Below are 26,241 nucleotides of genomic sequence, written 5' to 3'. Positions count from 1 at the left end.
TTGCTTTGTGTGTTTTGTCCAATTCTTTGTTCAACATGCCAAGAAACTGGACAACTTATAGTCAAGACCCTCCACTGGTAACATACCTTGGCAAGTCAGCCAGGAGGTAAGCCCAAATTTGGGGATTTATTTCTCTTTTCCTTTTCCCTTTTTCTTTTCGGACACAGGCCGGAGCTATCTCCATGCAGGGCTCCCTCCACTCCACAGAGGGGAACCTTTTCCGCTGTCTTTCCCTTTTCCAACACAGGATTCTCCAAGACAGCATCTAAGCATGAAGGCAACAGCAGGTGTCTGGCCAGGGCCACTCTCCCGGGAGACTGAAAGGTATCCATGTGGAAGCACCTGACCACCACTGCCTGGTTTGGGTGAGGGACCTGAGTCCTTTTCTTTTTTTCAGTCTTTCAGAGGCTGTTTCCTAGTAGATCCTTGGTAACTGAGGGCAACTAGCCAGGGCCACTCTCTGGTGTTACCTGAAGGCCAAGAAGTGAATGGAGATAGCTGCCCTGCCCAGAATGGATAAGTACTCTTTTCTGTCTTTCTTGGTTACAGTCCCTAATCCCTACATATGACGAAATTGACAGTGGCAGTGCTTCTAGAACAAACTCACACATGTTTCAGTCAACTTAAGCCCTCTTTCCTTATGCCAAATTCTCCTAAAGAGGTAGCTTGTAATGGCAAAAGATATCTCTTAGGCATTCTGACTTTCCCTTCAACTTGCTGAGGACTTTTGGGACCCACAATCTTTAGAATACATTCTACATCTAGTTTCTTCTGTCATCACCATATTACTTTTACAGAATGACCTGCCCTTATATGGGGTCCACTGTCACGATGGTGGATTTTTAAACATTTCCTCTCTTGTTGAGGGCCTGAGTGGAATAGCCAACCCTATTATTTCATTTTTCATGCTCCAAATCTACCTTTCCCCCCTGAGACTACCTGTAATCCACACAACAAAAGAAATCCATCCAACCTCTAGTTCCTATTATTAAAGTTCATGGCTATCACTCCAGTGGAACAGGAAACAATGGCCTTATCAAATTAAAAGGATGCTAGAAGTCAAGGCCTTCATGAGGGGACAAAAGGAAAGCTCACAGTGGGTCATCAGTGGTGGAGAGAACCTTCCCAAAGTGGTACCAGCACCCACCTAAGGTCAGACTAAGATGGGGCCCTAAAGGGGGATACCCCTGAGGACCCCAATCAAGGCCCAGAGATTTTGCAGGGGGATGCCCCGGTAAAATTTGAGTCACCAAATAAACTAGGTTCTAGACCACTATGGGCAACTCTCCATCCATTCCTTCTGATTCCCCACTTGGCTGCATTCTCAACCACTGGAATCAATTTGACCCTGACAATCTAAGGAGAAAAAACCTGATTTTTTTTTTTTTTTTTTTTTCACTGTAATACTGTATGGCCCCAAAATTAGCTGGACAGCCGGGAATAATGGGAAGTCTTAATTACAACACCATCCTGCAATTAGACCTATTTTGCAAAAGGCAGTGTAAATGGTCAGAAATCCTACACGTGCAGGCCTTTATGGCCATATGTCAAAACCCAACAATCTGCAAAACTCCCAGAACCTACCCACAAAAGGAAGGTTCTAAGGCAGAACCGGATATTGTGGATGACCTCCTTTATGCAAGGGCCACCTGTCTCTTGGGGCAATGGCAACCACTCCCATATAACCCTTGCCAAGTGTTTCTGAAGCTCAAATCCAAGAGCTAAAGCCAAGGGCCCTGCTAAGTCCCCCTCACATTCAGAGGGGAACACCCTATTCAACTACCTCTATAGCCCTGCTATCCCTTAGGGAAGCAGCAGGAGCCGAGGGGCTGGTCCGAGTGTCAGTCCCCTTCTCCACAAATGACATACAACAATGTAAAGAAAAAGCTAGGAAGTTTTTCAGAGAACCCCAGAAAACTTGCAGATAGATTCCAAGCTTTGACCTTAGCCTTTCATCTCTCATAGAGAGATGTTCAATTTCTTCTAGCAACTTGTTGCACCCCCTTGGAAAAGGAATGAATCTTTGAGGCCACTTGCCAAGAAGCAATTTACTTGCCCAAAACCCTCAGGGTTATCGCCCAAACCCAGACACAGTCCCCGCTACTGATCCTAACTGGGACTATAACACCCCCATGGGAATGAACAACCAGGCCAAATTTCATAAGGCTCTCCTTGGAGGAATGAAAAAGGGAATAACTAAGGCAGTAAATTATGATAAAGTAAGGGAGGTCGCACAAGGCAAGGAGGAAAATCTAGCCGTGTTTTATGGCAGGCTGGAGGAAGCCTTTAGAAAATATACCAATCTGGACCCTTCCTCTCCTGAAGGCAGTGTTGAGCCCTCTTTTGTTCCTAGTATTACTACCTTAAGTGTGAACTCTCTTGTTAGTGATTACTCCATTTAGAAGTTTGTACTTTTGGCCGGGCGCGGTGGCTCACGCCTGTAATCCCAGCCCTTTGGGAGGCCGAGGCAGGCGGATCACAAGGTCAGGAGATTGAGACCACGGTGAAATCCCGTCTCTACTAAAAATACAAAAAATTAGCCGGGCACGGTGGCGGGCGCCTATACTCCCAGCTACTCAGGAGGCTGAGGCAGGAGAATGGCATGAACCCGGGAGGCGGAGCTTGCAGTGAGCCGAGATCGAGCCACTGCACTCCAGCTTGGGGCACAGAGCGAGACTCCGTCTCAAAAAAAAAAAAAAAGAAGTTTGTACTTTTTACTACTTTATAGAAACAAATAATCTATATTGCATCATTTTCAAGCCCACAGAAATGTATAAGCCCTATAATCTTGACAGTTTTCAATTATGTTTAATGTTACAAGCATGTAAAACACAGGTGATATATGTAAGAATATGTATAAATACCACTAGATAGCTTATTTTGAAGAGATATTCTCTAAATTTTTGTTAACAGTAGATTGACTGGAGTTTCTTAGGTGTGTTTCTCAATATACTCTCTCAATGTTTTAAAGCATATGGAAATTTGAATACTGTTTAACCTCACGTATTCCTTTGTTTACAGGTTGGTTGACTGATTGATTGATTATCTTGTGATGGAGTCTCACACTGTTGCCCGGGTTGGAGTGCAATGGCGCAATCTCAGCTCACTGCAACCTCCACCTCCCAGGTTCAAGCGATCCTCCTGCCTCAGCCTCCAGAGTAACTGGGATTACATGCGCACACCACACCAGGCTAATTTTTTGTATTTTCAGTAGAGACGGGGTTTCACTATGTTGGCCACAACAGTCTCGAACTCCTGACCTTGTGATCTGCCCACCTTGGCCTCCTAAAGTGCTGGGATTACAGGTGTGAGCCGCCACACCTGGCCAGGTTAATGTTTCTGAGGATTAAAGACATCATGGTTCCCTTTAAGATTCAGTAATATTGATACGTTCGTCAGCTTGCTCTTTTCTGCCTGTGGACGCCGCCAAAGAAGCATCGTTAAAGTCTCTCTTCTCCCTGCTGTCATGTCTAAGTCAGAGTCTCCTAAAGAGCCCGAACAGCTGAGGAAGCTCTTCATTGAAGGGTTGAGCTTTGAAACAACTGATGAGAGCCTGAGGAGCCATTTTGAGCAATGGGGAACGCTCACGGACTGTATGGTAATGAGAGATCCAAACACCAAGCGTTCCAGGGGCTTTGGGTTTGTCACATATGCCACTGTGGAGGAGGTGGATGCAGCTATGAATGCAAGGCCACACAAGGTGGATGGAAGAGTTGTGGAACCAAAGAGGGCTGTCTCAAGAGAAGATTCTCAAAGACCAGGTACCTACTTAACTGAAAAAGATATTTGTTGGTGGCATTAAAGAAGACACTGAAGAACATCATCTAAGAGATTATTTTGAACAGTATGGGAAAATTGAAGTGATTGAAATCATGACTGACCGAGGCAGTGGCAAGAAAAGGGGCTTTACCTTTGTAACCTTTGACAACCATGACTCCGTGGATAAGACTGTCATTCAGAAATACCATCCTGTGAATGGCCACAACCGTGAAGTTAGGAAAGCCCTGTCAAAGCAAGAGATGGCTAGTGCTTCATCCAGCCAAAGAGGTCGAAGTGGTTCTGGAAACTTTGATGGTGGTCGTGGAGGTGGTTTCGGTGGGAATAACTTCAGTCGTGCAGGAAACTTCAGTGGTCGTGGTGGCTATGGTGGCAGCCGTGGTGGTGGTGGATATGGTGGCAGTGGGGATGACTATAATGGATTTGGTGATGATGGAAGCAATTTTGGAGGTGGTGGAAGCTACAATGATTTTGGCAATTACAACAATCAGTCTTCAAATTTTGGACCTATGAAGGAAGGAAAGTTTGGAGGCAGAAGCTCTGGCCCCTATGGCAGTGGAGGCCAATACTTTGCAAAACCACGAAACCAAGGTGGCTATGGCGGTTCCAGCAGCAGCAGTAGCTATGGCAGTGGCAGAAGATTTTAATTAGGAAACAAAGCTTAGCAGGAGAGGAGAGCCAGAGAAATGACAGGGAAGCTACAGGTTACAACAGATTTGTGAACTCAGCCAAGCACAGTGGTGGCAGGGCCTAGCTGCTACAAAGAAGACATGTTTTAGACAAATACTCATGTGTATGAGCAAAAAACTTGAGGACTGTATTTGTGACTAATTGTATAACAGGCTATTTTAGCTTCTGTTCTGTGGAAAGTGTAAAGCATTCCAACAAAGGGTTTTAATGTAGATTTATTTTTTTTTTTTTTGCACCCATGCTGTTGATTGCTAAATGCAATAGTCTGATTGTGACGCTGAATAAATGTCTTTTTTTTAATGTGCTGTGTAAAGTTAGTCTACTCTGAAGCCATCTTGGTAAATTTCCCCAACAGTGTGAAGTTAGAATTCCTTCAGGGTGATGCCAGGTTCTATTTGGAATTTATATACAACCTGCTTGGGTGGAGAAACCATTGTCTTCGGAAACCTTGGTGTAGTTGAACTGATAGTTACTGTCGTGACCTGAAGTTCACCATTAAAAGGGATTACCCAAGCAAAATCATGGAATTATTGGTTATAAAAGTGATTGTTGGCACATCCTATGCAATATATCTAAATTGAATAACGGTACAGATAAAATTATAGATGGGAATGAAGCTTGTGTATCATCCATTATCATGTGTAATCAATAAACGATTTAATTCTCTTGAATGAAAAAAAAATCAGTAATATTAATAAAATTTGAGATATATAGGATTAGAATCCAACACATTGAGAGGAAAATTGTTAAATTATATAGCTGTAGAGCAGGAAATGAAACCCAGGTTGTAAGCTCTGAGGGGGCAGGAAAACTGTTGGTGAAGTACACCATGAGCTACCATACAAGTGCATCAGTGACTGAGCAGTGAGCTGCGGAGCCTAGCTCTATCTGAATGTGAATTTTTAAACTGCACCATGCCTCAGTTTATCCATCTTTACAATGAAGTTTTGCTTCTCTTCTCAGTTGACTGGACTATTTCCCCAGTCTATCTTCTTGCCACTCTTGATGCCCATGAAAGGACCTAAGGTAATTTCTGACAGCCTGGGACTCCTTGGGAAAAACAGAAGGTGCCACAGACCTCATTTTAGGAGAAACCCCTGTTTTCCTCATGGAATCCTAAGAAATGTAGGCAGACAGGTCCCTCTCAAAATCTAAGGCTCTGCTCAGTTTTGCATCACACTACCTGACCTTTTTGACTTTTGGGGGCTTCAGAAATTAGTAGGAGAGATATAAAGAAAGTTATAGCTATGAAGATGTATTTATGGTAAGGAAGGTTATGAAGAAAAGAAATTTTATATGAGAAAGAATCTTGTATGGCAAATTCTTGTCCTAAAGTAGAATGCCTAATTATTTAGGAAAGAGGGAAAGACAGGACAAGTCAGAAAGTCTAAGTATGTCATAGACCGTCTGTGGAAGTTGTGATAGGATTCATAAAGTGGGAAAGAGGCTGGGCCCAGTAGCTCACGTCTGTAATCCCAGCACTGTGGGAGGCCAAGGTGGACAGATTATCTGAGGTCAAAAGTTTTAGACCAGCCTGGCCAACATGGTGAAACTCCGTCTCTACTAAAAATATAAAAATTAGGCAGGCATAGTGGTACACACCTGTAGTCCCAGCTACTCGGGAGGCTGAGGTACAAGAATCGCTTGAACCTGGGAGGCGGAGGTTGCAGTGGGCTGAGATCGTGCCACTGTACTGTAGCCTGGGCGACAGAGCAAGACTCTGTCTTAAAAAAAAAAAAAAAAAAGAAAAGAAAAGAAAAAAAAACTAAAGGGAAAGAAAAACTTACAACAGCTAGATCTTCTCCTGTCTACAAGTGTTGTGTGTGTGATGTTCATATAAAGGAGCTCTAATTGGCTTAAAATCTACACCCTAGAGATTAACCCTTCACATGGTCATGTAAGCTATGCAGTTACCCAGAGTGCATCATTTGGTAAACCTGTATGGTTTCATGGAAACCATTCGTAGTTCAGGGCACTTTAAAGGATACAGAGTCTAAGTACTGCCAAGATAGGCCCAGTAGCTGTGTTCACACTTTCCCTTGGGAAAAACTATACTAATCCTGAGACATCTAGTTGTCTTTTCATTCTCCAGTACGAAAATACCTCTAAGTCATTGCTGGTGGACACTAAGTGTAACTACCTCCACTGGAAAATTTCTGCTGGGGCAACTCAGGATACTTCCCAAGGTCCTTTCCAGCCTTTAACTGGGGCCACCTTAGCAGGGACCTTAATCACTTGAGAAAGTGAAAACAAGCTAACCCATATGTTCACCACAGACAACAATTTTTGTCTCAAAAAACAAAGATCCTTTTTCCTGTGTGGAACTAGTTGTACTTATGTTTATCAGCCAACTGGACTGGAACCTGTACCCTTGTATATTTACCCCCTCAAAATCAACATAGCTCCCAATAACCAGTCTCTCATTATACCTTTAACTGCAACTGCCAAGCACAAATGCGCCATCCAATTCATACCCCTTTTGGTAGGGCTAGGAATAACTGCAGGAATAGCAATGGGAGTTAGCGGGTTTCCAACTTCCCTATCCTATTACCAATGCTCGTCCAAGGATCTTTCAGACAGCTTGGAAGACATTGCCCAAAGTATCATCACCTTACAAAATCAAATAGACTCCTTGGCAGCAGTCACTTTACAAAATAGAAGGGGACTGGATCTCCAACTGCTCAAAAAGGTGGCTTATGTGTTTTCCTACAAGAATGTTGTTTTTATATCAACCAATCAGGATTAATTAGGGATGCCACTTGAAAATTAGCTGACAGGACTTCTAAAATAACAACAGCTGTCCACATCATAGGGCTCCTGGTCAAGGGCACTAAGCTGGGCTTCATGGCTCCTTCCCTTAGCCAGCCCATTGTTAATAATTATACTTGCATTGACTTTTTGGATCATGTTTGTTAAATCTTTTTACCAGATTATTTCTTCTCACCTAGAGATGATTAAGCTTCAAATGATCATGCAGCAGGGCTTCCAGCCAGTTCCAGATGATGACGCCCACCCTGGCCATCAAGAAGTAACCCTATCTCCACTAGACAGAGCAGTGCTAGAGTTCCATGGTCCCCAATAGGTAGGGACTGTGCCCCAATCAGCATGAATTAGTTACAGAAGAAAGACAATTGGTCCTTCTGCCTCCCATAAGGATTTATGAGGATCATGCCTCTCAGGGGGAGATGAGGCAGAAGAACAGTTTATTTGAATAGTTTAGGATATAAATTCCAAGAAAAAAAGACAAGCAGATATAACAGATGAGAAGAAAGAAACACAGGAAGGGTCTGGACACAAGGAGCCTTCACTTCAGTCAGACAAGCCAAGCCTTTATTTGCATAGGTTGTAACTTCACTTCAGCCTCTGACTGGTTGCAGGCTGAGACTTCAGTTCAGCCTCCAACTGGTCATGGGCCAAGTCTTCATTTCCATAGGTAACTTTACTTCAGCCTCTGATTGGTCACGGGCCAAGTCTTCATTTACATAGGGTGTAACCAACAGGAAACCTCTAAAGGGTACTTAAACCCCAGAAGATTTGCAACCAGGGCTCTTGAGCTGCTTGCTCCAGCTCACTCCCACTCTGTGGAGTATACTTTCATTTCAATAAATCTATGCTTTTGTCTTCTGTTGTTTTGCGGGTTTTGTCCATTTCCTTGTTCAACATGCCAAGAACATGAACAACTCATAGTCAAGACCCTCTACTGGTAACAATGTTAATGCACTACTGTTTCCCAAAACCTGAAATTCCATGAACTAGCTATAAGGTCACTTTATATCCAGTTTTGAGAACTACTTTTTGAAATGTGTCATCATGAAGGAAGATCAAAACCTTTGTTTAAAAAAACGAATTACAGGCTGGGCGTAGTGGCTCACGCCTGTAATCCCAACACTTTGGGAGACTGAAGCGGGTGGATCATCTGAGGCCAGGAGTTTGAGACCAGCCTGGCCAACATTGTGAAACCCCGTCTTTACTAAAAATACAAAAGTTAGCTGGGTGTGGTAGCGGGTGCCTGTAATCCCAGCTACTCAGGAGGCTGAGGCAGAAGAATTGCCTGAACCCAGAAGGCGGAGATTGCAGTGAGCTGAGACCATGCCATTGCACTCCAGCCTGGGCAACAAGAGTGAAACTCTATCTCAAAAATATATATATATATATATTACAGATGAATGAGATGTGGCCTGGTATTACATGTCAATCACCAAAGACTGGCTGATACTTAGTATCATCTTCAGTCCCACAACTCATTAGAAAGCCTGAAAGCAACAACAAATCACCTATGAAGACCCAGCTTCTATTAGTACTCAGTTGCAGGGTTAACGCTCATTTTTTAGATATTATCATACTGAAAGAACTACTAGAGGTGACTTTTAAAAATCATGTCTCTTAATAGACTGTAAGTTGCTGGCCGGGCTCAGTGGCTCACGCCTATAATCCCAGCAGTTTGGGAGGCCAAGGAGGGGGGATCATGAGGTCAGGAGTTCAAAACCAGCCTGGCCAGGATGGTAAAACCCTATCTCTACTAAAAATACAAACATTAGCTGGGTATGGTAGCACACGCCTGTAGTTCTAGCTACTCGGGAGGCTGAGGCAGGAGAATAGCTTGATTCCGGGAGGCAGAGGTTGTGGTAAGCCAAGATCGCACCACTGCACTCCGGCCTGGGCAACAGAGCGAGACTCCGTCTCAAAAACAAAACAAAACAAAAACAGCCATAAGTCCCATTTCCCACAGATCCTTCTGGATGCCCATAGACAAGGGTTTTTCTTTTGGATTTGCATGTGCTTTGTTCTTTTATGTTTATAAAGTAAAGACATAAAACATCTGAGCTTGTCTATGATGGTAACTCTGATGACAATGTCACAGGCATATCTCAAGAAAACGATACTCTCGGCCAGGCGCAGTGGCTCATGCCTGTAATGTCAGCACTCTGGGAGGCTGAGGTGAGAGAATCAGGAGGTCAGGAGTTCGAGACGAGCCTGACCAACATGGTGAAACGCTGTCTCTACTAAAAATACAAAAATTAGTTGGGTGTGGTGGCATGCACCTGTAATCTCAGCTACCCAGGAGGCTGAGGCAGGAGAATCGCTTGAACCTGGGAAGCAGAGGCTGCAGTGAGCCGAGATGGTGCCACTGCACTTCAGCCTAGGTGACAGAGAGAGACTCCATCTCAAAAAAAAAAAAAAAGAAAATGATACTCTCCAATACAAAATGGCATATACTGTTTAGTGAAGGATCATTTACAGTGAACCAAAAAGATTACAAGATTCTTCCATGTATCTTAGTCTATTTTATAAAGTTAAAAATTTGGGCAAATTTCCACAAATCTCTTGAAATTAGTAACACCTCCAGAGAGCCCAGATTAAATCAATCTTTTTCCCTCCCTTTCTTCTTCTCACTTCCCTTCTCTTCTCTGTCAGATTTTTTTCTTCTCCCATTTCCCTCTCGTACGCACCTCAACCCCTTACTCCCTTATCTCATCTCACTCCTGCCTCCTTTTCCCTCCCCTTTCCTTCCCTTCCTTTCTTCTCTCCCTTGTTCTCTCTCTCCTTTTCCCTCCCTCCATCTTCTTCTACCTCTATCTGTCTTCTTGTGTTTCTTTCTTCTCCTTTGTTACATCTGCTTGTCTTTCTTGGAATTTATATTCTGAATATAAACTATTCAAATACATGGAATAAACTCATGTTAGAATAAACTAAAAGGACACCACAGCTTCACATTTTAGAGCTACTCTATAATAAACATCATGAAGAATTATTGAAATACTTACCCTGAAGCGTTATATAAGTCTGCAAGCTGATATAGAATATCAATTTCTAGTGGTGTGACTTGTCCATAGCGTATGGCACTCTGGGCAAATTCCTCTGGAACAGAGAAAGAAAAATGTTAAAGTCTTGAATGATTCTTAATATAAAACAAAGTTCTACCTTCACCAACTATAATACAACCTGAAAGCTACAGGCATTTTAGTATCATTTTTAAAATCTAAAATTGAATTTAAATATTTAAGTTCAACTATACAAGAATATGCATTTCTGAAGGCTAGTAAAAGATAAATTAACTTTAAGAATAAAACAATCTCTTTAGAATCTCCTCTTATCTTGCTTATTCACTTTGGTCTCCAGAGTTACAATGCAAAAAATGTAGGTGTTCTCCAGTCATTCAAAACATCCTAATACCACTCACCAAAAGGAGTAGGCTTGCCCATCTTTCTGTGGCAACTCCTTCCTAGTACAAACAAGCTGCTGCCACAGTGCCACTGACCTGTTTGACAGATTGGGCCAAGGTTCTTTTCAAAACTGTCAAAGCCACTTTTCCATTCCTGACCTCAGTATCACATTAAATCCACCTGGATTTTTGGAGCCCAAGTAAAACATACATATACATGGTAACATACTTTCTAGATCTGGCTTTAGAGTGGTAAGCTTAGATTAACATCATGCCTCAATGAAGAAAAGTGAAAATGCTGAGATTCTTATTTACATATTTTTTTAAATCTTACCCTTTGTGACTTCAACATCTTTCCTTGTGCCAGCTAGAGTGCTATATATCTTACGAACAAGCTCCATGTTATTCAGTAAGGAGTTAAATGCATTGAAGTAGGAGAAGCTAACCTGGTGTGAGATACTTCCTCCAGCTGCCTAGAAAATGACAACACAAAAAGTTTAAAAAACAAACAAAAACAAAAAGGCAAACGTTTATGGACACTGTACTTTTCTCAAAGAGGATTCAAAGGAGTCTTCATTATTAAAATGATGCTAACAACCAGTCCATAAATACAAGGAAAGTATCACACTGAAACAGTGCATTGCATGTCCTCAGGGAAGCCTATGTAATTAAGGTCTGAAGGAAGAAAGCAACATCTGGAAGTTGGACTTCATGGTTCATCTACCTATAAGGTCAAAAACAACAAATATAATTATCACAGATCAAAACAATAGTTATTTAAACAGGATCTTCAAGACCCTCAACTGTGAAACTCTTGCTAGTCCTGGATAAACAAAACATCACTGTACAACCTATGGAACACTTTTTAACCTTGTTTTCTCCCTTCATACACATACACAAAACCCAACTGATGACTTTAAATTTTAAGACAATTTTATTACATCAACTTTTCCTAATTGTTAAGGCCATTGTTATAATTAAAATACTTAACAGTCTGTGCTAAGCTCTAAATTTGGATCATGAAGGGTACAATTATCAAAAACTCCAAAAAATGTAGAAAATCTGGAGAGAATTTATTCACTGTTATGTTTTCAATGGAATAGTGCAAAAGAGGCTCCCTCATGCATGAGATGGGGGGCAACGTAGTCTTCATTACCTCTGCAGGATGAAGAGGTAATTTGTTCTCTGCCTACCACTTGGACATACACTCAAAAGAGAATCTTTTGCATAGTTTGCAAAAGCTTCATTCCCAAGCCACAAGTCAGAGGAACCCATATGATTGAAAACATTCTCCTTTAAAAATGCAAAGAAATGCTTATGTAAATAACAATGTGACAACTTTAATCATAAAGGTCTAATACAAATAGTGTAGGTAATGATGAGCAAATATATCCCATCCCACCACCCCTCACACACATGCCTTAACCTAAATACAGTTTATATTTGTGTTAGCCTGAATTTGGATATCAGCAACCCAAAAGTTGGACTCAAATTATTTCATATATTCCTCTGAGGATTAGAATTGGCTTTTGGTAAACTGAGGCTATTATAGTAGGTCTATCTAACCTAGTTGGAAAAGATTAAATGAGTCCCTTCCCACTAAGGTACTGAGTCCCTCCCTCTAGGGTTCTCTTCCCTTCTCCCTCCTTCCCTCCCCCCTCTTCCCTCCTTCCCTCCTTTCTCTCTTTCTCTCTCACTTTATCCCCTTCTTTCCTTCCTTCTTTCATTTTTTTGTTGGGGTATGAGGTGAGGGCAGGGGAGTGGGGGAAGGTGTCAAGGAGGTGAAACGTGTAGGAGAAAGTGACATGCTCCATGTTCAGATTCACTGAAGAAAAAGAACAGAAGTTGATCTTTCTACCCCAGTCTAAATCAGGGATAATGATCTTCAGCTGAAACAACAAAGGCACTCATTGGCTTCCCTCCATTCAAAACAAGCAGTAATCAAAAACTTACACATAAGTAAAATGCATGGACAAGAAAATGGGTAAGTGAGGAAAGTTTCACCACTCTATGTGAGGAAGTGGATGACATGAGTTTGCTATTGGTCCAGATGATTACTTTATAGAGATTAGCAGTTTGACAGAACAAAAAACTATGTCTGGTGCATACAGACTGAATGCACAGGTGAAGGGGCAGAGAGAGGAGTAGTGAGCCACAGAGGCTGATGGCCACATACTTCCTCCATACCTTCTGCCATGGGTATGGTTATTAGAACAGTGCAGAAGCCAGTGACGATCCCTCCGGCAGATAGCACCCTGAAGGCAACAAAAGAAGCAGCCATCTTTGTAGCAAGACCTTGGGAGCCTGGTGGTGTGGAAAGAGGTCAAGATGAAGGCAGTAGTGTCTGGGAGAGTTACTGCCCACTGGAAAAAGTAATTGCTCACCCTTGTCTATAAACTCTTGTTTCCCTTGAACTGGACTCTGTAAATGGAAATAAACAATTTGGAAATACATGAGAGCAAGATGGTGGCTCTGAATAAAGCTATGATCTGGGAAAAGATAACTCACCATCACCTCTACCTCCCTTACACACACACACATATACACACACACACACACACACTTGTTTACTTTCTACCAACCAAGCATGAAATCTGAATAGTTGAGAGTCATATGAGTCCCTGGAGGCAATCCAGGACTCAATGGATCAAAAGGTTTGAGGAAACAGAAAGTTAAAGAACTTGCTTTTTACTTACTGAAACTAAGTTCTCCTCCACAAAAGGAGTAAGCATGTGAGATCTAATGGTAACCATGATGTCACTGAAATCCAGACCAGAAATCATGCCACTTTTGCTTTTGTCTTTCAGTGCAAAGGCTTGTCTTGCATGTTCCAACTGTAGCTCCTGTGAGGAAATTAGAAACAGGGCATTAAGCTGGTTAAAACATTCCAAGTACATGGTCTGGAAAGGAAGGAAGGACAGATATCCTTCCCACACATGTACTTACTACAAAACAAACAATGCACAGATCTGAATTTATAACAAAGCTTTTAATTTCTTTGAAAAAGCATGTGCTTTCTTTTTTTTTTTTTTTTTTTTTTTTTTGAGACGGAGTCTCGCTCTGTCTGTCGCCCGGGCTGGAGTGCAGTGGCTGGATCTCAGCTCACAAAAGCATGTGCTTTCTTAAAAATGTACTACACATTACTCCTCAGGAAAAAGAATGAATGAGAGCATGTCAATAAAGGAAAGGTAAGAAAAAATAACCCTTAGATTTTACTTGACAAGTTTTCATTACTGAAAACAGAGAATAATGTTTTCGGTGCTTCATTTCAGCCTTTAAAATATACAGTAATTTATCTCTCCTGCTTGAAGGCTTACCTGTCATCAAAGAGTACTTCATGAATTAAGAGTTTAGGTTCATTTTCAGTTTTTCAATTTTAAATGTTGCAATCAAAGTCTCTCTCTCTCTCTCTCTCATTCTATAAATGAATTAGAGACCATTTTTTCAAACAAATTTTTCAAATAAACTCAGTGAGAAACTCTACCAACTGGTAAGTGCAATAGTCAGTCATTCTAAAATGAAAGTCAGGAATAACAAACTACAAAAGTAGTGTTGAGCTATCACTGGCTCTGGGCACCGTTACTCAAACTGTAAGACAGCCCAGAATATCTCTGAACTTTTGAACTATTGGGCAATCAAACTTTGTAATAAGTGATATCTACAAAAACAACAAAATGTGCCAGAATCCCCTGTATACCACATAAAAGTCAAAATCAGAGCATTTCTGTTGTGGGGATCCATGACTAAATCCAAAAAACTTGTTAGCAAACATAATAATGGTGTTGCTATTGGATGCCACCGTCATACTCTTTGCAACTCTGGAAATAATAGTCATATCTAAGTATATACATATTATTTAAAGATAAGATTACATAATTTTCATTCACATTTACTTATCAAAGACTACAAATTAATGTTGCTTTACCTTTTCCTGACATTAAAAATGTTTTTTATAGAAGTCTCACCATTTTTATTTAATTATATTTCCTATGGACTTGTGATAACTCACTCCATTTTCCCATGACCTCAGTTCCAATCACTTCACCCTTCAAATAAAGTGTATACATCTACATCATTAGATGGATTGAAAATGGTCTCCATGGCAAAGATATTCCTAAAGAGCATCAAAAGCAGACACAGGTTCACCCCCTGTCTTATATACCTTTCTCTTTCCTTCTACCTCCTTTCTATCTCTTTCTTATGTCTTTTTCTTCCCTGTATGTCTTAATCTCCCAGAAATATCAAATGGTAGCCATGGATACAATTTAGCCTTATTAATAACACTCAGTACTAAAGAAGATGTGGACCTTTACCTTCAAGATGAAGCAGAACGCTCACTGAAGGAGTAGTGTTAGTAGAATAGATTGTCTGTTTTCTAAAAGGTCAACAGTTAAAGGACTCTTATTTATGTTTTAAAGACACATATTTGAAGGATTATAGATGAAAAAATCATACAGTATGTGCATCTGGCTTCCAAATGATCCTGCAGGAGGCAGGGTGAAGGGTATACATAAAAAAGATTGGCCAAGAAGTGGTAATTATTGAAGCTGGTTATAGGTGCAGGACGTTCATTACACTATTCTTTCTGCTTTTAAGTATACTTGAAGTCTTCCAAAATAAAAAGGTTTTAAAAAATAAAATTAATGACTTAAAAATGAGAAGTTAAACACAGAAAAAAAGGAATTACATACATGCGGCTCTCAGTTTACATAGTATAATTAAAACATCAGGGTATAATAGATATCGTAAAATAGCCTCTGTAAATGCAAGGAAAACAGTGAGAGAAAGAGAGAGAAAGTAATCTTTGGAAGAATCTTAAACACTAGTCAGGCAGACATTTCCTTTTTTAAAAAAGTCAGCTCTCAAATGCATATATTTTCAACTTTTCAAGTTTGAGAATTTTATAAGGTGAGTTAGATAAGCACTAACAGGGAAAGTGTTAGAACAAGCACTGGCATCTCCAAATACCCACACCTAAAGCCCACATTTTCAAATCTGTGATCGTCCTAATGAAGAAAAACAATATTGTGGGCTTATAAAAGGTAAAATAGATAAATCCTGGGTTTAAAAGGTAGGTAGGTAGGTAGGTGGGTGGGTGGATAGGAGAATTAAAGGGAAGATAAAGAAAGGCAGTTATGCTGAAGGGAAAGATCCCATGCCCTTGAAAATGCATTTCAGCTAATTATGAGATGAAAATTAGCAGAACTTCAGAAACAGTGTGACTTTGGATTACACTGAACTTGTACATTTAACTCCACTGTCTTCCAAAACGCCACTCTTCACTTAAATAACAATAAAAGAACAAAACAAAATAAAACAGAAACGCAAGGACAAAGACAACAGAAAAGAAGATAACAACTATATTTTTAAGATCAGAAAGCAGAAAAGCAAATGACAACCGACTTAATGGACTCAAAAAAACTAAGCAGAAAAAGCCAAAAAGGAAACCAATGTACATGACAGGACCCCCAAAAGGTTCAGTTATTAGCTGCATTGGTACCTCTGGAAGTGATAGTGAAGGTAGAGCTGAAAACAAGGGGCTTAAATGGAAGTCTGTTTAAGAAGCAGTTAGTTATCTGCTTTACTCCAAATAAGGCCTCCACCCTTTCCCAACCTTGGCAGAAGACTAGAGGTCTACTGTCTGAGGAGTTTAACAAAGGACCTCTGAACCAGCATAGACTACACACAGTTGAGAGGGAGAATACTACAGTGAAAAAAGGTAATAAACTGAAAGTCCTTCTGCAAAATTGAACATTGAGACCTCCAACTACTTATTACTCAGCAACCAAAACATCAAAAGCCAGATCTAATATTCCAGATTGGAAACCAGATAATTTTCCCCTGATTCCCTAATCCGAAATAAAAGACCTAGCCTAGGCAACCTGGCAAAACCCCATCTCTACAAAAAATACAAAAAATTAGGCAGGCATGGTGGCACACGCCTGGAGTCCCAGCTATTCAAGAGGCTGAGGTGAGAGGATCGCTGGAACCTGGGAAAGCCAAGGCTACAGTGAGCTCTGATCCTGTCACTGCACTCTAGCCTGGGGGACAGGGCAAGACCCTGACTCAAAAAAAAAAAAAAAATGTGGAGAAAGCAGACACTATGCAAGAAGAAAGCTTTAAAAAAACAACAATAAAGAAACCTGTCTTTAATATCTTTGAAGAAGTGAAAGAAAAGAGTACATCCATGAAACAAGAACAGTATGCTATTTTTTAAAAGGAATATTCAGAAAAACCAAAAAGAGCTCCTGAAAATTAGAAATACAGCAGAAATACAAAATACAAGGCTCAGAAGGAAAATAGGAGAGAAAAGAAAACTAAAAGGTCATAAATGTAACATTTAATAGTCTTAGAAACTAAGAAAATACAATAAGTAATAAAATTTTCAAGAATTGAAGGACGTAAGTTTCCAGATTAGAAAAGCCCAATGAATGAAAAGCCCAGACCAATGAATAAAAATAAACTCACACCAAGGAATACCACCATGAAATTTCATAAACACCAAAGAAAAGAAAAAAATATTAAAACACTCCAGAGTCGGGGTGGAAAAAGTTTCAAGACTAAATCAAGAATGAGAATGGCACTGTGGCAACACTGGAAACTAAAAACAAAAGAGCAATGCTTTCAAAATTATAAGGAAAATAAACTCTTACTAGAATTCAATAACCAGCCAAACCATCTTAGTGTAATGGTGGAACGAGAGGGATATGTTTGTTTGTTTGTTTGTTTGTTTGTTTGTTTGTTTGTTTTGAGATGGAGTCTCGCTCTATCGCCCAGGCTGGAGGGCAGTGGCCTGTCCTTGGCTTACTGCAACTTCTGCCTCCCAGGCTCAAGAGATTCTCCTCCCTCAGCCTCCCGAGTAGCTGGGATTACAGGCACCTGCTACACCTGGCTAATTTTTGCACTTTTAGTAGAGACGGGGTTTCACCAACTTGGCCAGGCTGATCTTGAACTCCTGACCTCAAGTGATCAGCCCACCTCGGTCTCCCAAAGTGCTGGGATTATAGGCATGAGCCAAAACACCCGGACTGTTTGTTTTTTGAGACAGGGCTCACTCTGCCACCCAGGCTGGAGTGCAGTGGTGGGATCATGGCTCACTGCAGCCTCTACCTCCCTGGGCTCAAGCGATCCTCCCACCTCACCTCCTGAGTAGCTAGGACTATAGTCATGTGCCACCACACCTGGCTTATTTTTGTATTTTTTGTAAAGATGGCATTGTGCCATGTTGCCCAGGCTGGTCTTGAACTCCTGGGCTCAAGCGATCTGCCCACCTTGGCCTCCCGAAGTGCTAGGATTACAGGTGTGAGCCACTGCCCTCAGCTAGAACAAGAGGTTTTTACATATGAAAAGTCTCAAAAATATTTTATTCTACTTTCCTCAGGAAGCCACTGCAGGAAGTATTCTACCATAAATAAGTAAACTACCATAAAAGAAGAGACAACATGCAGCAAACAGGAGGTTCAACGTAACAGAACGGCAAATGGATTCTCCAAGATAAAAGTGAAGGGCGATCACAGAATTACTCCCATGCAGCAAGCTTACACAGTCTGGCTTCTGGCCCTGAACTAGGTCAGGAAGCAATAGGAAAATGGTGCAGGTGCTGTGGAAAACAGTCAGGTGGTTCCTCAAAAAGTTAAACAGAATTACCATATGACCCAAAAATTCCACTCCTATGTATATGGCCGACAGAACTGAAAACAAGTATTCAAACAAATATTTGTATACATATGTTCACAGCAGCACTATTCACGATAACCATAAGGTGGGAACAACTCAAAGGTCCATCAGCTGATGAACGGATAGACAAAATACAGTACATTTGTACTATATTATACAATGAAATAGTATTTAGCCCCAAAAAAGGAATAAAGCACTGCTATATACTATGACATAGATAATTCTTTTTTTTTTTTTTTTTTTTTTTTGAGGGAGTCTCGCTCTGTTGCCCAGGCTGGAGTGCAGTGGCCGGATCTCAGCTCACTGCAAGCTCCGCCTCCTGGGTTTACACCATTCTCCTGCCTCAGCCTCGGGGTAGCTGGGACTACAGGCGCCCACCACCGCGCCCAGTTAGTTTTTTGTATTTTTTAGTAGAGAGGGGGGTTTCACCGTGTTAGCCAGGATGGTCTCGATCTCCTGACCTCGTGATCCACCCGTCTTGGCCTCCCAAAGTGCTGGGATTACAGGCTTGAGCCACCGCGCCCGGCTGACATAGATAATTCTTAAAAACATTATGCTAAGTGGAAAAAAAAAAACGATGCAAAAGTTTATATTGTTTGGCCAGGCATGGTGGCTCACACCTGTAATGCCAGCACTTTGGGATGCTGAGGTGGGTGGATCACCTGAGGTCAGGAGTTCGAGACTAGCCTGGCCAACATGGTGAAACCCTGTCTCTACTAAAAATATATAAAATTAGCCAGGCATAGTGGCGCACGCCTGTAATCCCAGCTACTCAGGAGGCTGAGGCAGGAGAATTGTTTGAACCTGGGAGGCAGGGGTTGCAGTAAGCTGAGATCGTGCCATTGCACAGCAGCCTGGACAACAAGAGCAAAACTCTGTCTCTCAAAAAAAAAAAAAAAAGTTCATATTGTACAATTCCATTTATATTAAATATCCACAATAGGTAAACCCATAGAGACAGAAAGTAGGCTGGAAGTTGCCAGAGCTCGGGGGAAAGCAGAAATAGAAAGTGACTGCTTAATGGACAAGGTTTCTTTTTGGGATGATAAAAATGTTTTGGAATTAGATACAAGACACTGTGAACGTACTAAATGCACTAAATTGTGCACTTTTATTTTATTTTTAATATTTTGTAGACGGAGTCTCGCTCTGTCACCCAGGCTGGAGTACAGTGGTGCAATCTCAGCTCACTGCAACCTCCACCTCCTGGGTTCAAGCAATTCTCCTGCCTCAGCCTCTCCAGTAGCTGGGATTACGGCACTTGCCACCTCGCCTGGCTAATTTTTGTATTTTTAGTGGAGACAAGGTTTCGCCATGTTGGCCAGGCTGGTCTTAAAGTCCTGATCTCAAGTGATCTGCCCACCTCAGCCTCCCAAAGTGCTGGGATTACAGGCGTGAGCTACCACACTTGACCTAAATTGTACACTTTTAATTGATTAATTTTATGCAAATTTTACCTCATTTGTTTTAAAAAAGAAAGAAAGCTCCTGGAGAGCTCCAAGAAGATGAAATTAACAGAATACCTAATGTGTTTTAAATGTATTAAAAAGAGATCTTAATAATAGGGCCAAGGTTTGAGAATGACTTAGTATTAGTACATAGAAAACTAAACAAATGAAAACTAGAAACTCCAAGAACAATAACATTAAGCCAGGTGCAGTGGTTCACACTTGTAATCCCAGCACTTTGGGAGGTCAAGGTGGGCAGATCACTTGAGGCCAGGAGTTCAAGACCAGCCTGGCCAACATGGCAAAACCCCATCTCTACTAAAAATATAAAAATTAGCCAGGCATGGTGGCACACTCCTGTAATCCCAGCTACTTGAGTGGCTGAGACGTGAGAATTGCTTGAATCAAGAGTTGGAGGTTACAGTGAGCCAGGATCACACCACTGCACTCCAGACTGGGCGACAGAGCCAGACTGTCTCAAAAAAATATATAATAGTAATAACTTCAGCCACCAATAGCATTTACAAAATTCTAATAACTCATAGGATTACTGACCTAAGCAGAATCATGACATAATTGTATTAGGGGGAAAGGGGACAGAAGTCCAAGTCTGTGATAGACAGTGAGAGGAGAGAAGTGAAAGAACTAGCTTCTTTTTTTGTTTTTTTTTTTTTTTGAGACGGAGTCTCGCTCTGTCACCAAGGCTGGAGTGCAGTGGTGCGATCTCAGCTCACTGCAAGGTCCACCTCCCAGGTTCATGGCATTCTCCTGCCTCAGCCTCCTGAGTAGCTGGGACTACAGGTGCCCGCCATCACATCCGGCTAATTTTTTGAATTTTTAGTAGAGACGGAGTTTCACTGTGTTAGCCAGGATGGTCTCGATCTCCTGACCTTGTGATTCACCCGCCTCGGCCTCCCAAAGTGCTGGGATTACAGGCGTGAGCCACCGCACCCGGTCGTGAAAGAACTAGCTTCTAATCTTCTATAGTTAGGATACAATTAAAAAATACTTAAAAGTAGAAAATTAAAAAGTAGAAGTGCTTTACTATTTAAATAAATGGAAGTAAACACTGAAAGAAATAGTTATTAAGAGTTTAAAGAAGTTGCCTCTGGCGAGGGGAAAATTTAAAAACTAGGGGTGAAATACCATGGATAACTTCTATTTTTGTAATAAGCTTAATAAATACAAAAGGGAAGGAGACAGAAGCAGAATATATATTGATACCTGTTATGAAAACTAAGCTTACCTGGAGAAACTGTGTGAATTCTGTGTAGTTAAGATGCTTCTTCCGGTTATGCCCAAAATGCAGTCGGATAAATTCACAGTCCCAGTTAAAAGGGATATGATGATGAATAATAGTCTGCCCAAAAATTTCTTTGACATTTTCTTAAAAGGGAAAACAAAAGTAAATCAATTACATCTAGAATAAGTATTTTATCCCACTGCAATGTTCCTACAGAAAAAAAATAAGAGAAGTTTTAAAAGTCAGTATTATCTGCTTCTATTAAAATAACTGCAATTTTTTTTGTGCCCAGAAACCATGCACAGGAACACAATTGATACAAAAAAATATAATTTTACACTTAAGATTATGTATCATTGCATATAAGGCCATGAGATTCTTAATTTCTCTTTATTTAATTTTAATTAGAAAGTGATTTCTATCTCACATTATAAATGGCTGCTACTTTACATCCTGTACAAAATCAATAGTGTTTTCCCAGTTCCTCAAGGAGTCGAATTAAACCCTTTATCAGAAGCATGAATACCTAAATTACAGTATAATGCAATATTTGTCATACTAAGTATGGTTTGATTGAGGCTTGATTATTACATTCACACTAGCCTGAATGTCTATTGAAGATAGGTATAAGAAAAACTACCAAAAGCGTATCATTAGCTCAGCAGCAAGCACCTTATTAAAAGCTTCTGATATTGTTAAAAATATGGTCTTGACACAAAGCTTCGAAATCCCCATAAAATCCATGATTATTAGTCTGAACTATTAAAATATTTTGAGATAAGTTAAATTAGTGATTCACTTTTAAATAAAGAGTTAAATACAGTACACTAATTTTTAGACAGGAACTAGTCGCACTGTGTAACATACACCCAAAACCCTCTGACAGCTTGTCTTCATGCACTAACAACGTCATTTACATTCTTACAGAGATCTATACTTACAATAAAAGTCAATTCACAAATGACTGGTACTTTAACAAGCATAGACTGGATAAACTAATTTAGAAGCTCATGCCAAAAAAAAAAAAAAAAAAAATCATGAACGAAGTTAAGAAAGCAGGAAGCCTGTTTTACTGATGTCTGAAGAACAAAATTATTTTCAAATTTCAGCCAATTTTATTAGTGAAAGGGTTTTGCCATCAATAGCTATCAGTTATACTACAGAATCAGTAAATACACGTTTAAGGTTTTATAATCTCCAACTATGCTATTTTCTCTAATTTCTGCAAATTCTTTAAAGAAGATACTGATCTCATATTGTAAATGGTTTAATGGATTCCCTTTAGTTTTATATACATACACTTTTTCTTTATAAAAGCATTACTATTGGGATAGGGGAATGTAAGAATTCTGAACTGAACATTCTACCAGCCTAGAGTCAATATAATAGCTCTGAATAGATTGCAGCAATCAGCCAAGTTGGAAGAAGGCATTGGATGTCACTGGGGAGATGGGATTCTCATCTTTTCTTTCAAATGGAATGCAGGATTCATTTCCTCCCTAAGTAGGGACAAATACTTCAGAGTTTTCAAATAGGTCAAGCATTTTCAACCTTACATAAATACAAATTTAAAAAGCGAAGAATTAACCCAATAGCAATCTGTGGGATCCTGGTTTCGAACCAACACAAAAGATGATCCTTAAATCTATGTGAAACTTCCAAGTTGTAAAAGATGTTAAAGTTTATAAAACAATTAAAATAATAAAGATAGCAGAAAATATTCAGGGCTACAAATATTGTAGCAGATCATTAAAGATTTTTAGGATCTAACTTAATTAGCTGTTTCTAGTCCCAAATTAATTAATTTATTACTTTTAAGGTCTAACAAAAAGAAGTGTTTCATCTTCAAGTTAAAAAAAATTAAAAATGGAAAGCACATTAGAACAAATTACTACATTTATTTAATTAAGTAACATTACAATTATTAAAGGGAATAGTTATTTCATGGTAACCTTTTAAAGGTTATTTCAAAAGTTAAAATATAATTATTTGATAATAAATGTATATATTACTACCTAGATAATTTTTATATAATGGTAGAATGAAATTGAATCCCTTTTATATAATAAGAAAATATCAGAACTTCAAATGCAAAACTATATAAAATAAAGTCCAAAATGCAAAAGCATCCAAGCTAAGAAAATTTAACTATAAAAAATTTTTTGGCTGGGCACAGTGGCTCACACCTGTAATGCCAGCACTTTGGGAGGCCAAGGCAGGCAGATCACGAGGTCAGGAGTTGGAGACCAACCTGGCCCCCATGGTGAAACTCTGCCTCTACCAAAAATACAAAAATTAGCCAGGCATGGTGGCGCACACCTGTAGTTCCATCTACTCAGGAGACTGAGGCAGAATTGCTTGAACCCAGGAGGCGGAGATTGCAGTCAGCCGAGATTATGCCATTGCACTCCAGCCTGGGTGACACAGCAAGGCTCTGTCACATAACAAAAATAAACAAAAAAAAATTATTTCTATTATCACAAAAAAGATATTTATGAACTAAATTTATAATGTATAATTTACATCTGGAAAATATCTCTGTAATAAAAACTTTAGATATCCTATTTCATAAACTTCTTAGCCATCTCTAAATAAGATCTTAGAATGTCTCTGAAACAATCAAAATGATGGACTAAATTAGTCATAGTGATCTCCCCAAATACAGAAGTGTCATTTTCCATGAGTATTTGGACATTTTCTACTTCTCCCAAAGTGGTCACTTGAGAGTTTTGTATACGGTTTTGTTATGATCACTATTACATGCTGTAGTTTATTTACCCTGATACTTTTAGGGTTTTTTAAAGCCACATCATGGACTACTATAATTACTAGAACTAGTAAGATTACAAACCTACTTTGGCACTTCTGGAAATGTGTTCTACTTCTCTTCTGTTATTATTGTTTCTACTACCAAGTGCCTGAGGCTGATTCAGATACACAGACATAATTACTAAAACTATTGTTTTCAAGTCCAATTCATAAATTGCCACTTTACTTTTATCAGAATGTGATAAATAAAATTATATAAAAGCTCCAGAACTGGAGAGCTTATACTTGTATGAGGTAATAACTCAAACAACTGGTGTTTTTATGTTACCCAGCTTTATCAGATCCTGCATGACATGAAAGGGAACACCAATAGTCTCAAATACATCAAATACATCTAACTGAAACTGCATAGCAAGTTCCACCCACCCCCAGAGAGAATCCCATCTTTCCAGTGGCAAACAAGGATCTTTTTTGCCATGTTTAAGAATGCTATTTCTGTAGCATAGTTCTGGCCTGGAAGAAAGGGAAATGACAGTCACAACTTATTGGCAGCAAAATCACGATATAGTATTTTATACTAGGTTGGCATAGCTAAGAGAACCAGGAATCCATTAGTTTTCTGACATATAGAGAACAATAGACAACTTTTTCACTTCCTGCAGAGCATGGGCTTATGAAAGGGATGGTTTATACTTCCATTGAAAAGGGAACTGGGGCCAGATACAAAAGTAGCCTGTCATTATGTTCTCTTTGCTCAAAGGAGAGGAGCACAATGATTTGTCAGGAGAGCAGGTAATGGTGACAACTGTGATTAAGTAAAAATGTTCACAGATGTGTAACATTAGTCAGTTTAGCTGTATCAGTCACTTATGATGATTGGACTAGATGAAATACACATTAAATCATATATATTATGTAAATATGTCTTAACAGAGGTTTTAATTTCCCCAGCAGCCCATACTGTGTCTCCCCATCTCATCCACCCTCATCCCTCCCCTGGTTCTTATGGGCACCTCCTACTGGTCTTGTTCACCTTTCTGCAGTACAAAATTACCTCTGACCGGGGCTGGCACTCTTCTCCAAGACTGCCACCATGCCTGTTCCATGAATGAGCCTGGAAGGAGCTGCTGTACCAACGGTGTGGCCAGAGAACTCCTCCTGTAGGTATACAAGCCATCAGCCCTGTGACACAGCCCACCTACCATCAGCCCAATGACATCCTTATTCCAAGGATTCCAGCCCAGCAGGAGCCACTACAACCAACTTATAGGCTTGAGACCAAACATTCTTATTGTCAGGGGGAATAGTTCCTCAGTAGCTGAGTTTCACCTGCACAGTTCTTAAAGTGAAGTCAGAGACGTTTTTAGGACTCCCACCATGAATGGTGAATATCTTTGTAGAAGTAAGTTTTTCAGTGAAGGAAAAATTGGGAGGAAAGAGGAGGCACAACTGGGAGCCAAAAAAGAAAACAAAGGAAAACAAACAACAACAACAAAAAGACCAACAACAGGAACTTGTAGAGGAAGTCCCAACCAACATGGCATGCAGACTCAGTCCCAGACTTCTGGGTTCTACTCTCAGATGGTCATTAGTTTTCTGAATGACCTCCTGTTTCTCTGAGAGAAAGTATTTCTATTAGCCCTTTACCTACCTCTAGAAGGGACTACTGCATAGTCAATAGAGTAGTCCTGCTGTCAAATATATGTAAAGGTCTATTTCTCAGGAAAGATGAGTTCATATTTAAAGACTATCTATCGGTTGGGCATGGTGGCTCACGCCTGTAATCCCAGCACTTTGGGAGGCCAAGGCAGGGGGATCACCTGAGGTTAGAAGTTTGAGATCAGCTTGGCCAACATGGTGAAACCCTGTCTCTACTAAAAATACAAAAAATTAGTCGGGCGTGGTGGCACATGCCTGCAGTCCAGCTACACGGGAAGCTGAGGCAGGAGGATCACTAGAACCCGGGAGGTGGAGGTTGCAGTGAGCCAAGATCACACCACTGCACTCCACCCCGGGCGACACAGCAAGACTCTGTCTCAAAATAAATACATACATACATACTATTATTATTGAAGCTAGATGCTTCAACAGTCTATCATCAAATAGCATAAAAACTAATAACAATCCATCTTTTTTTAACCTTGAACTCTTAAGCTACTCTAATAGCCTTGAGTACTAAAAAAAAAAAAGCAAAAAGTACCCAAAAAACTTCTCTGCAATATCCAAAAACAACACAAAGAAAAAAAATATCAAAAATTCTTCCTGATTTAATCTGAATACTCAGGTGAAGCTCTACTTCTTACCAAATTAAAGTACATATTTATTATCATAGAATTTTCATTTCTTTTTATGAAAGTCTTTCTCTGTCATGCAGGCTGAAGTCAGTGGTGTCATCTTTTTTTTTTTTTTGAGACAGAGTTTTGCTCTGTCGCCCAGGCTGGAGTGTAGTGGCACAATCTCAGCTCACTGTAACC

The 26,241-nt window shown here is 40.1% G+C and overlaps 1 protein-coding gene and 1 pseudogene across 4 annotated transcripts in view; one reads left to right on the top strand and one right to left on the bottom strand.

Moving 5' to 3' along the window:
- SLC25A12 (solute carrier family 25 member 12) overlaps nt 1–26,241 on the bottom strand; it is a 112,533-nt gene that overhangs the window by 40,827 nt on the left and 45,465 nt on the right. For 3 of the 4 annotated variants that reach the window (XM_010377595.2, XM_030916589.1, XM_030916590.1), the window contains 4 exons: nt 21,002–21,141; nt 13,327–13,473; nt 10,965–11,103; nt 10,233–10,326 (listed from right to left, as the gene is read on the bottom strand). In XM_010377595.2, the coding sequence (XP_010375897.1) occupies nt 10,233–10,326; nt 10,965–11,103; nt 13,327–13,473; nt 21,002–21,141 (520 nt within the window). Of the gene's footprint in view, nt 1–10,232; nt 10,327–10,964; nt 11,104–13,326; nt 13,474–21,001; nt 21,142–24,821; nt 24,926–26,241 lie in introns of all 4 variants that reach the window. The other variant, XM_030916591.1, reaches the window with a different exon arrangement.
- On the top strand, nt 3,467–4,619 carry LOC104673521 (annotated as a pseudogene).

This window comes from Rhinopithecus roxellana, chromosome 14, assembly GCF_007565055.1.
Source record: "Rhinopithecus roxellana isolate Shanxi Qingling chromosome 14, ASM756505v1, whole genome shotgun sequence".
NCBI lineage: Eukaryota > Metazoa > Chordata > Mammalia > Primates > Cercopithecidae > Rhinopithecus > Rhinopithecus roxellana.
This window is presented reverse-complemented; position numbering and strand designations above follow the sequence as displayed.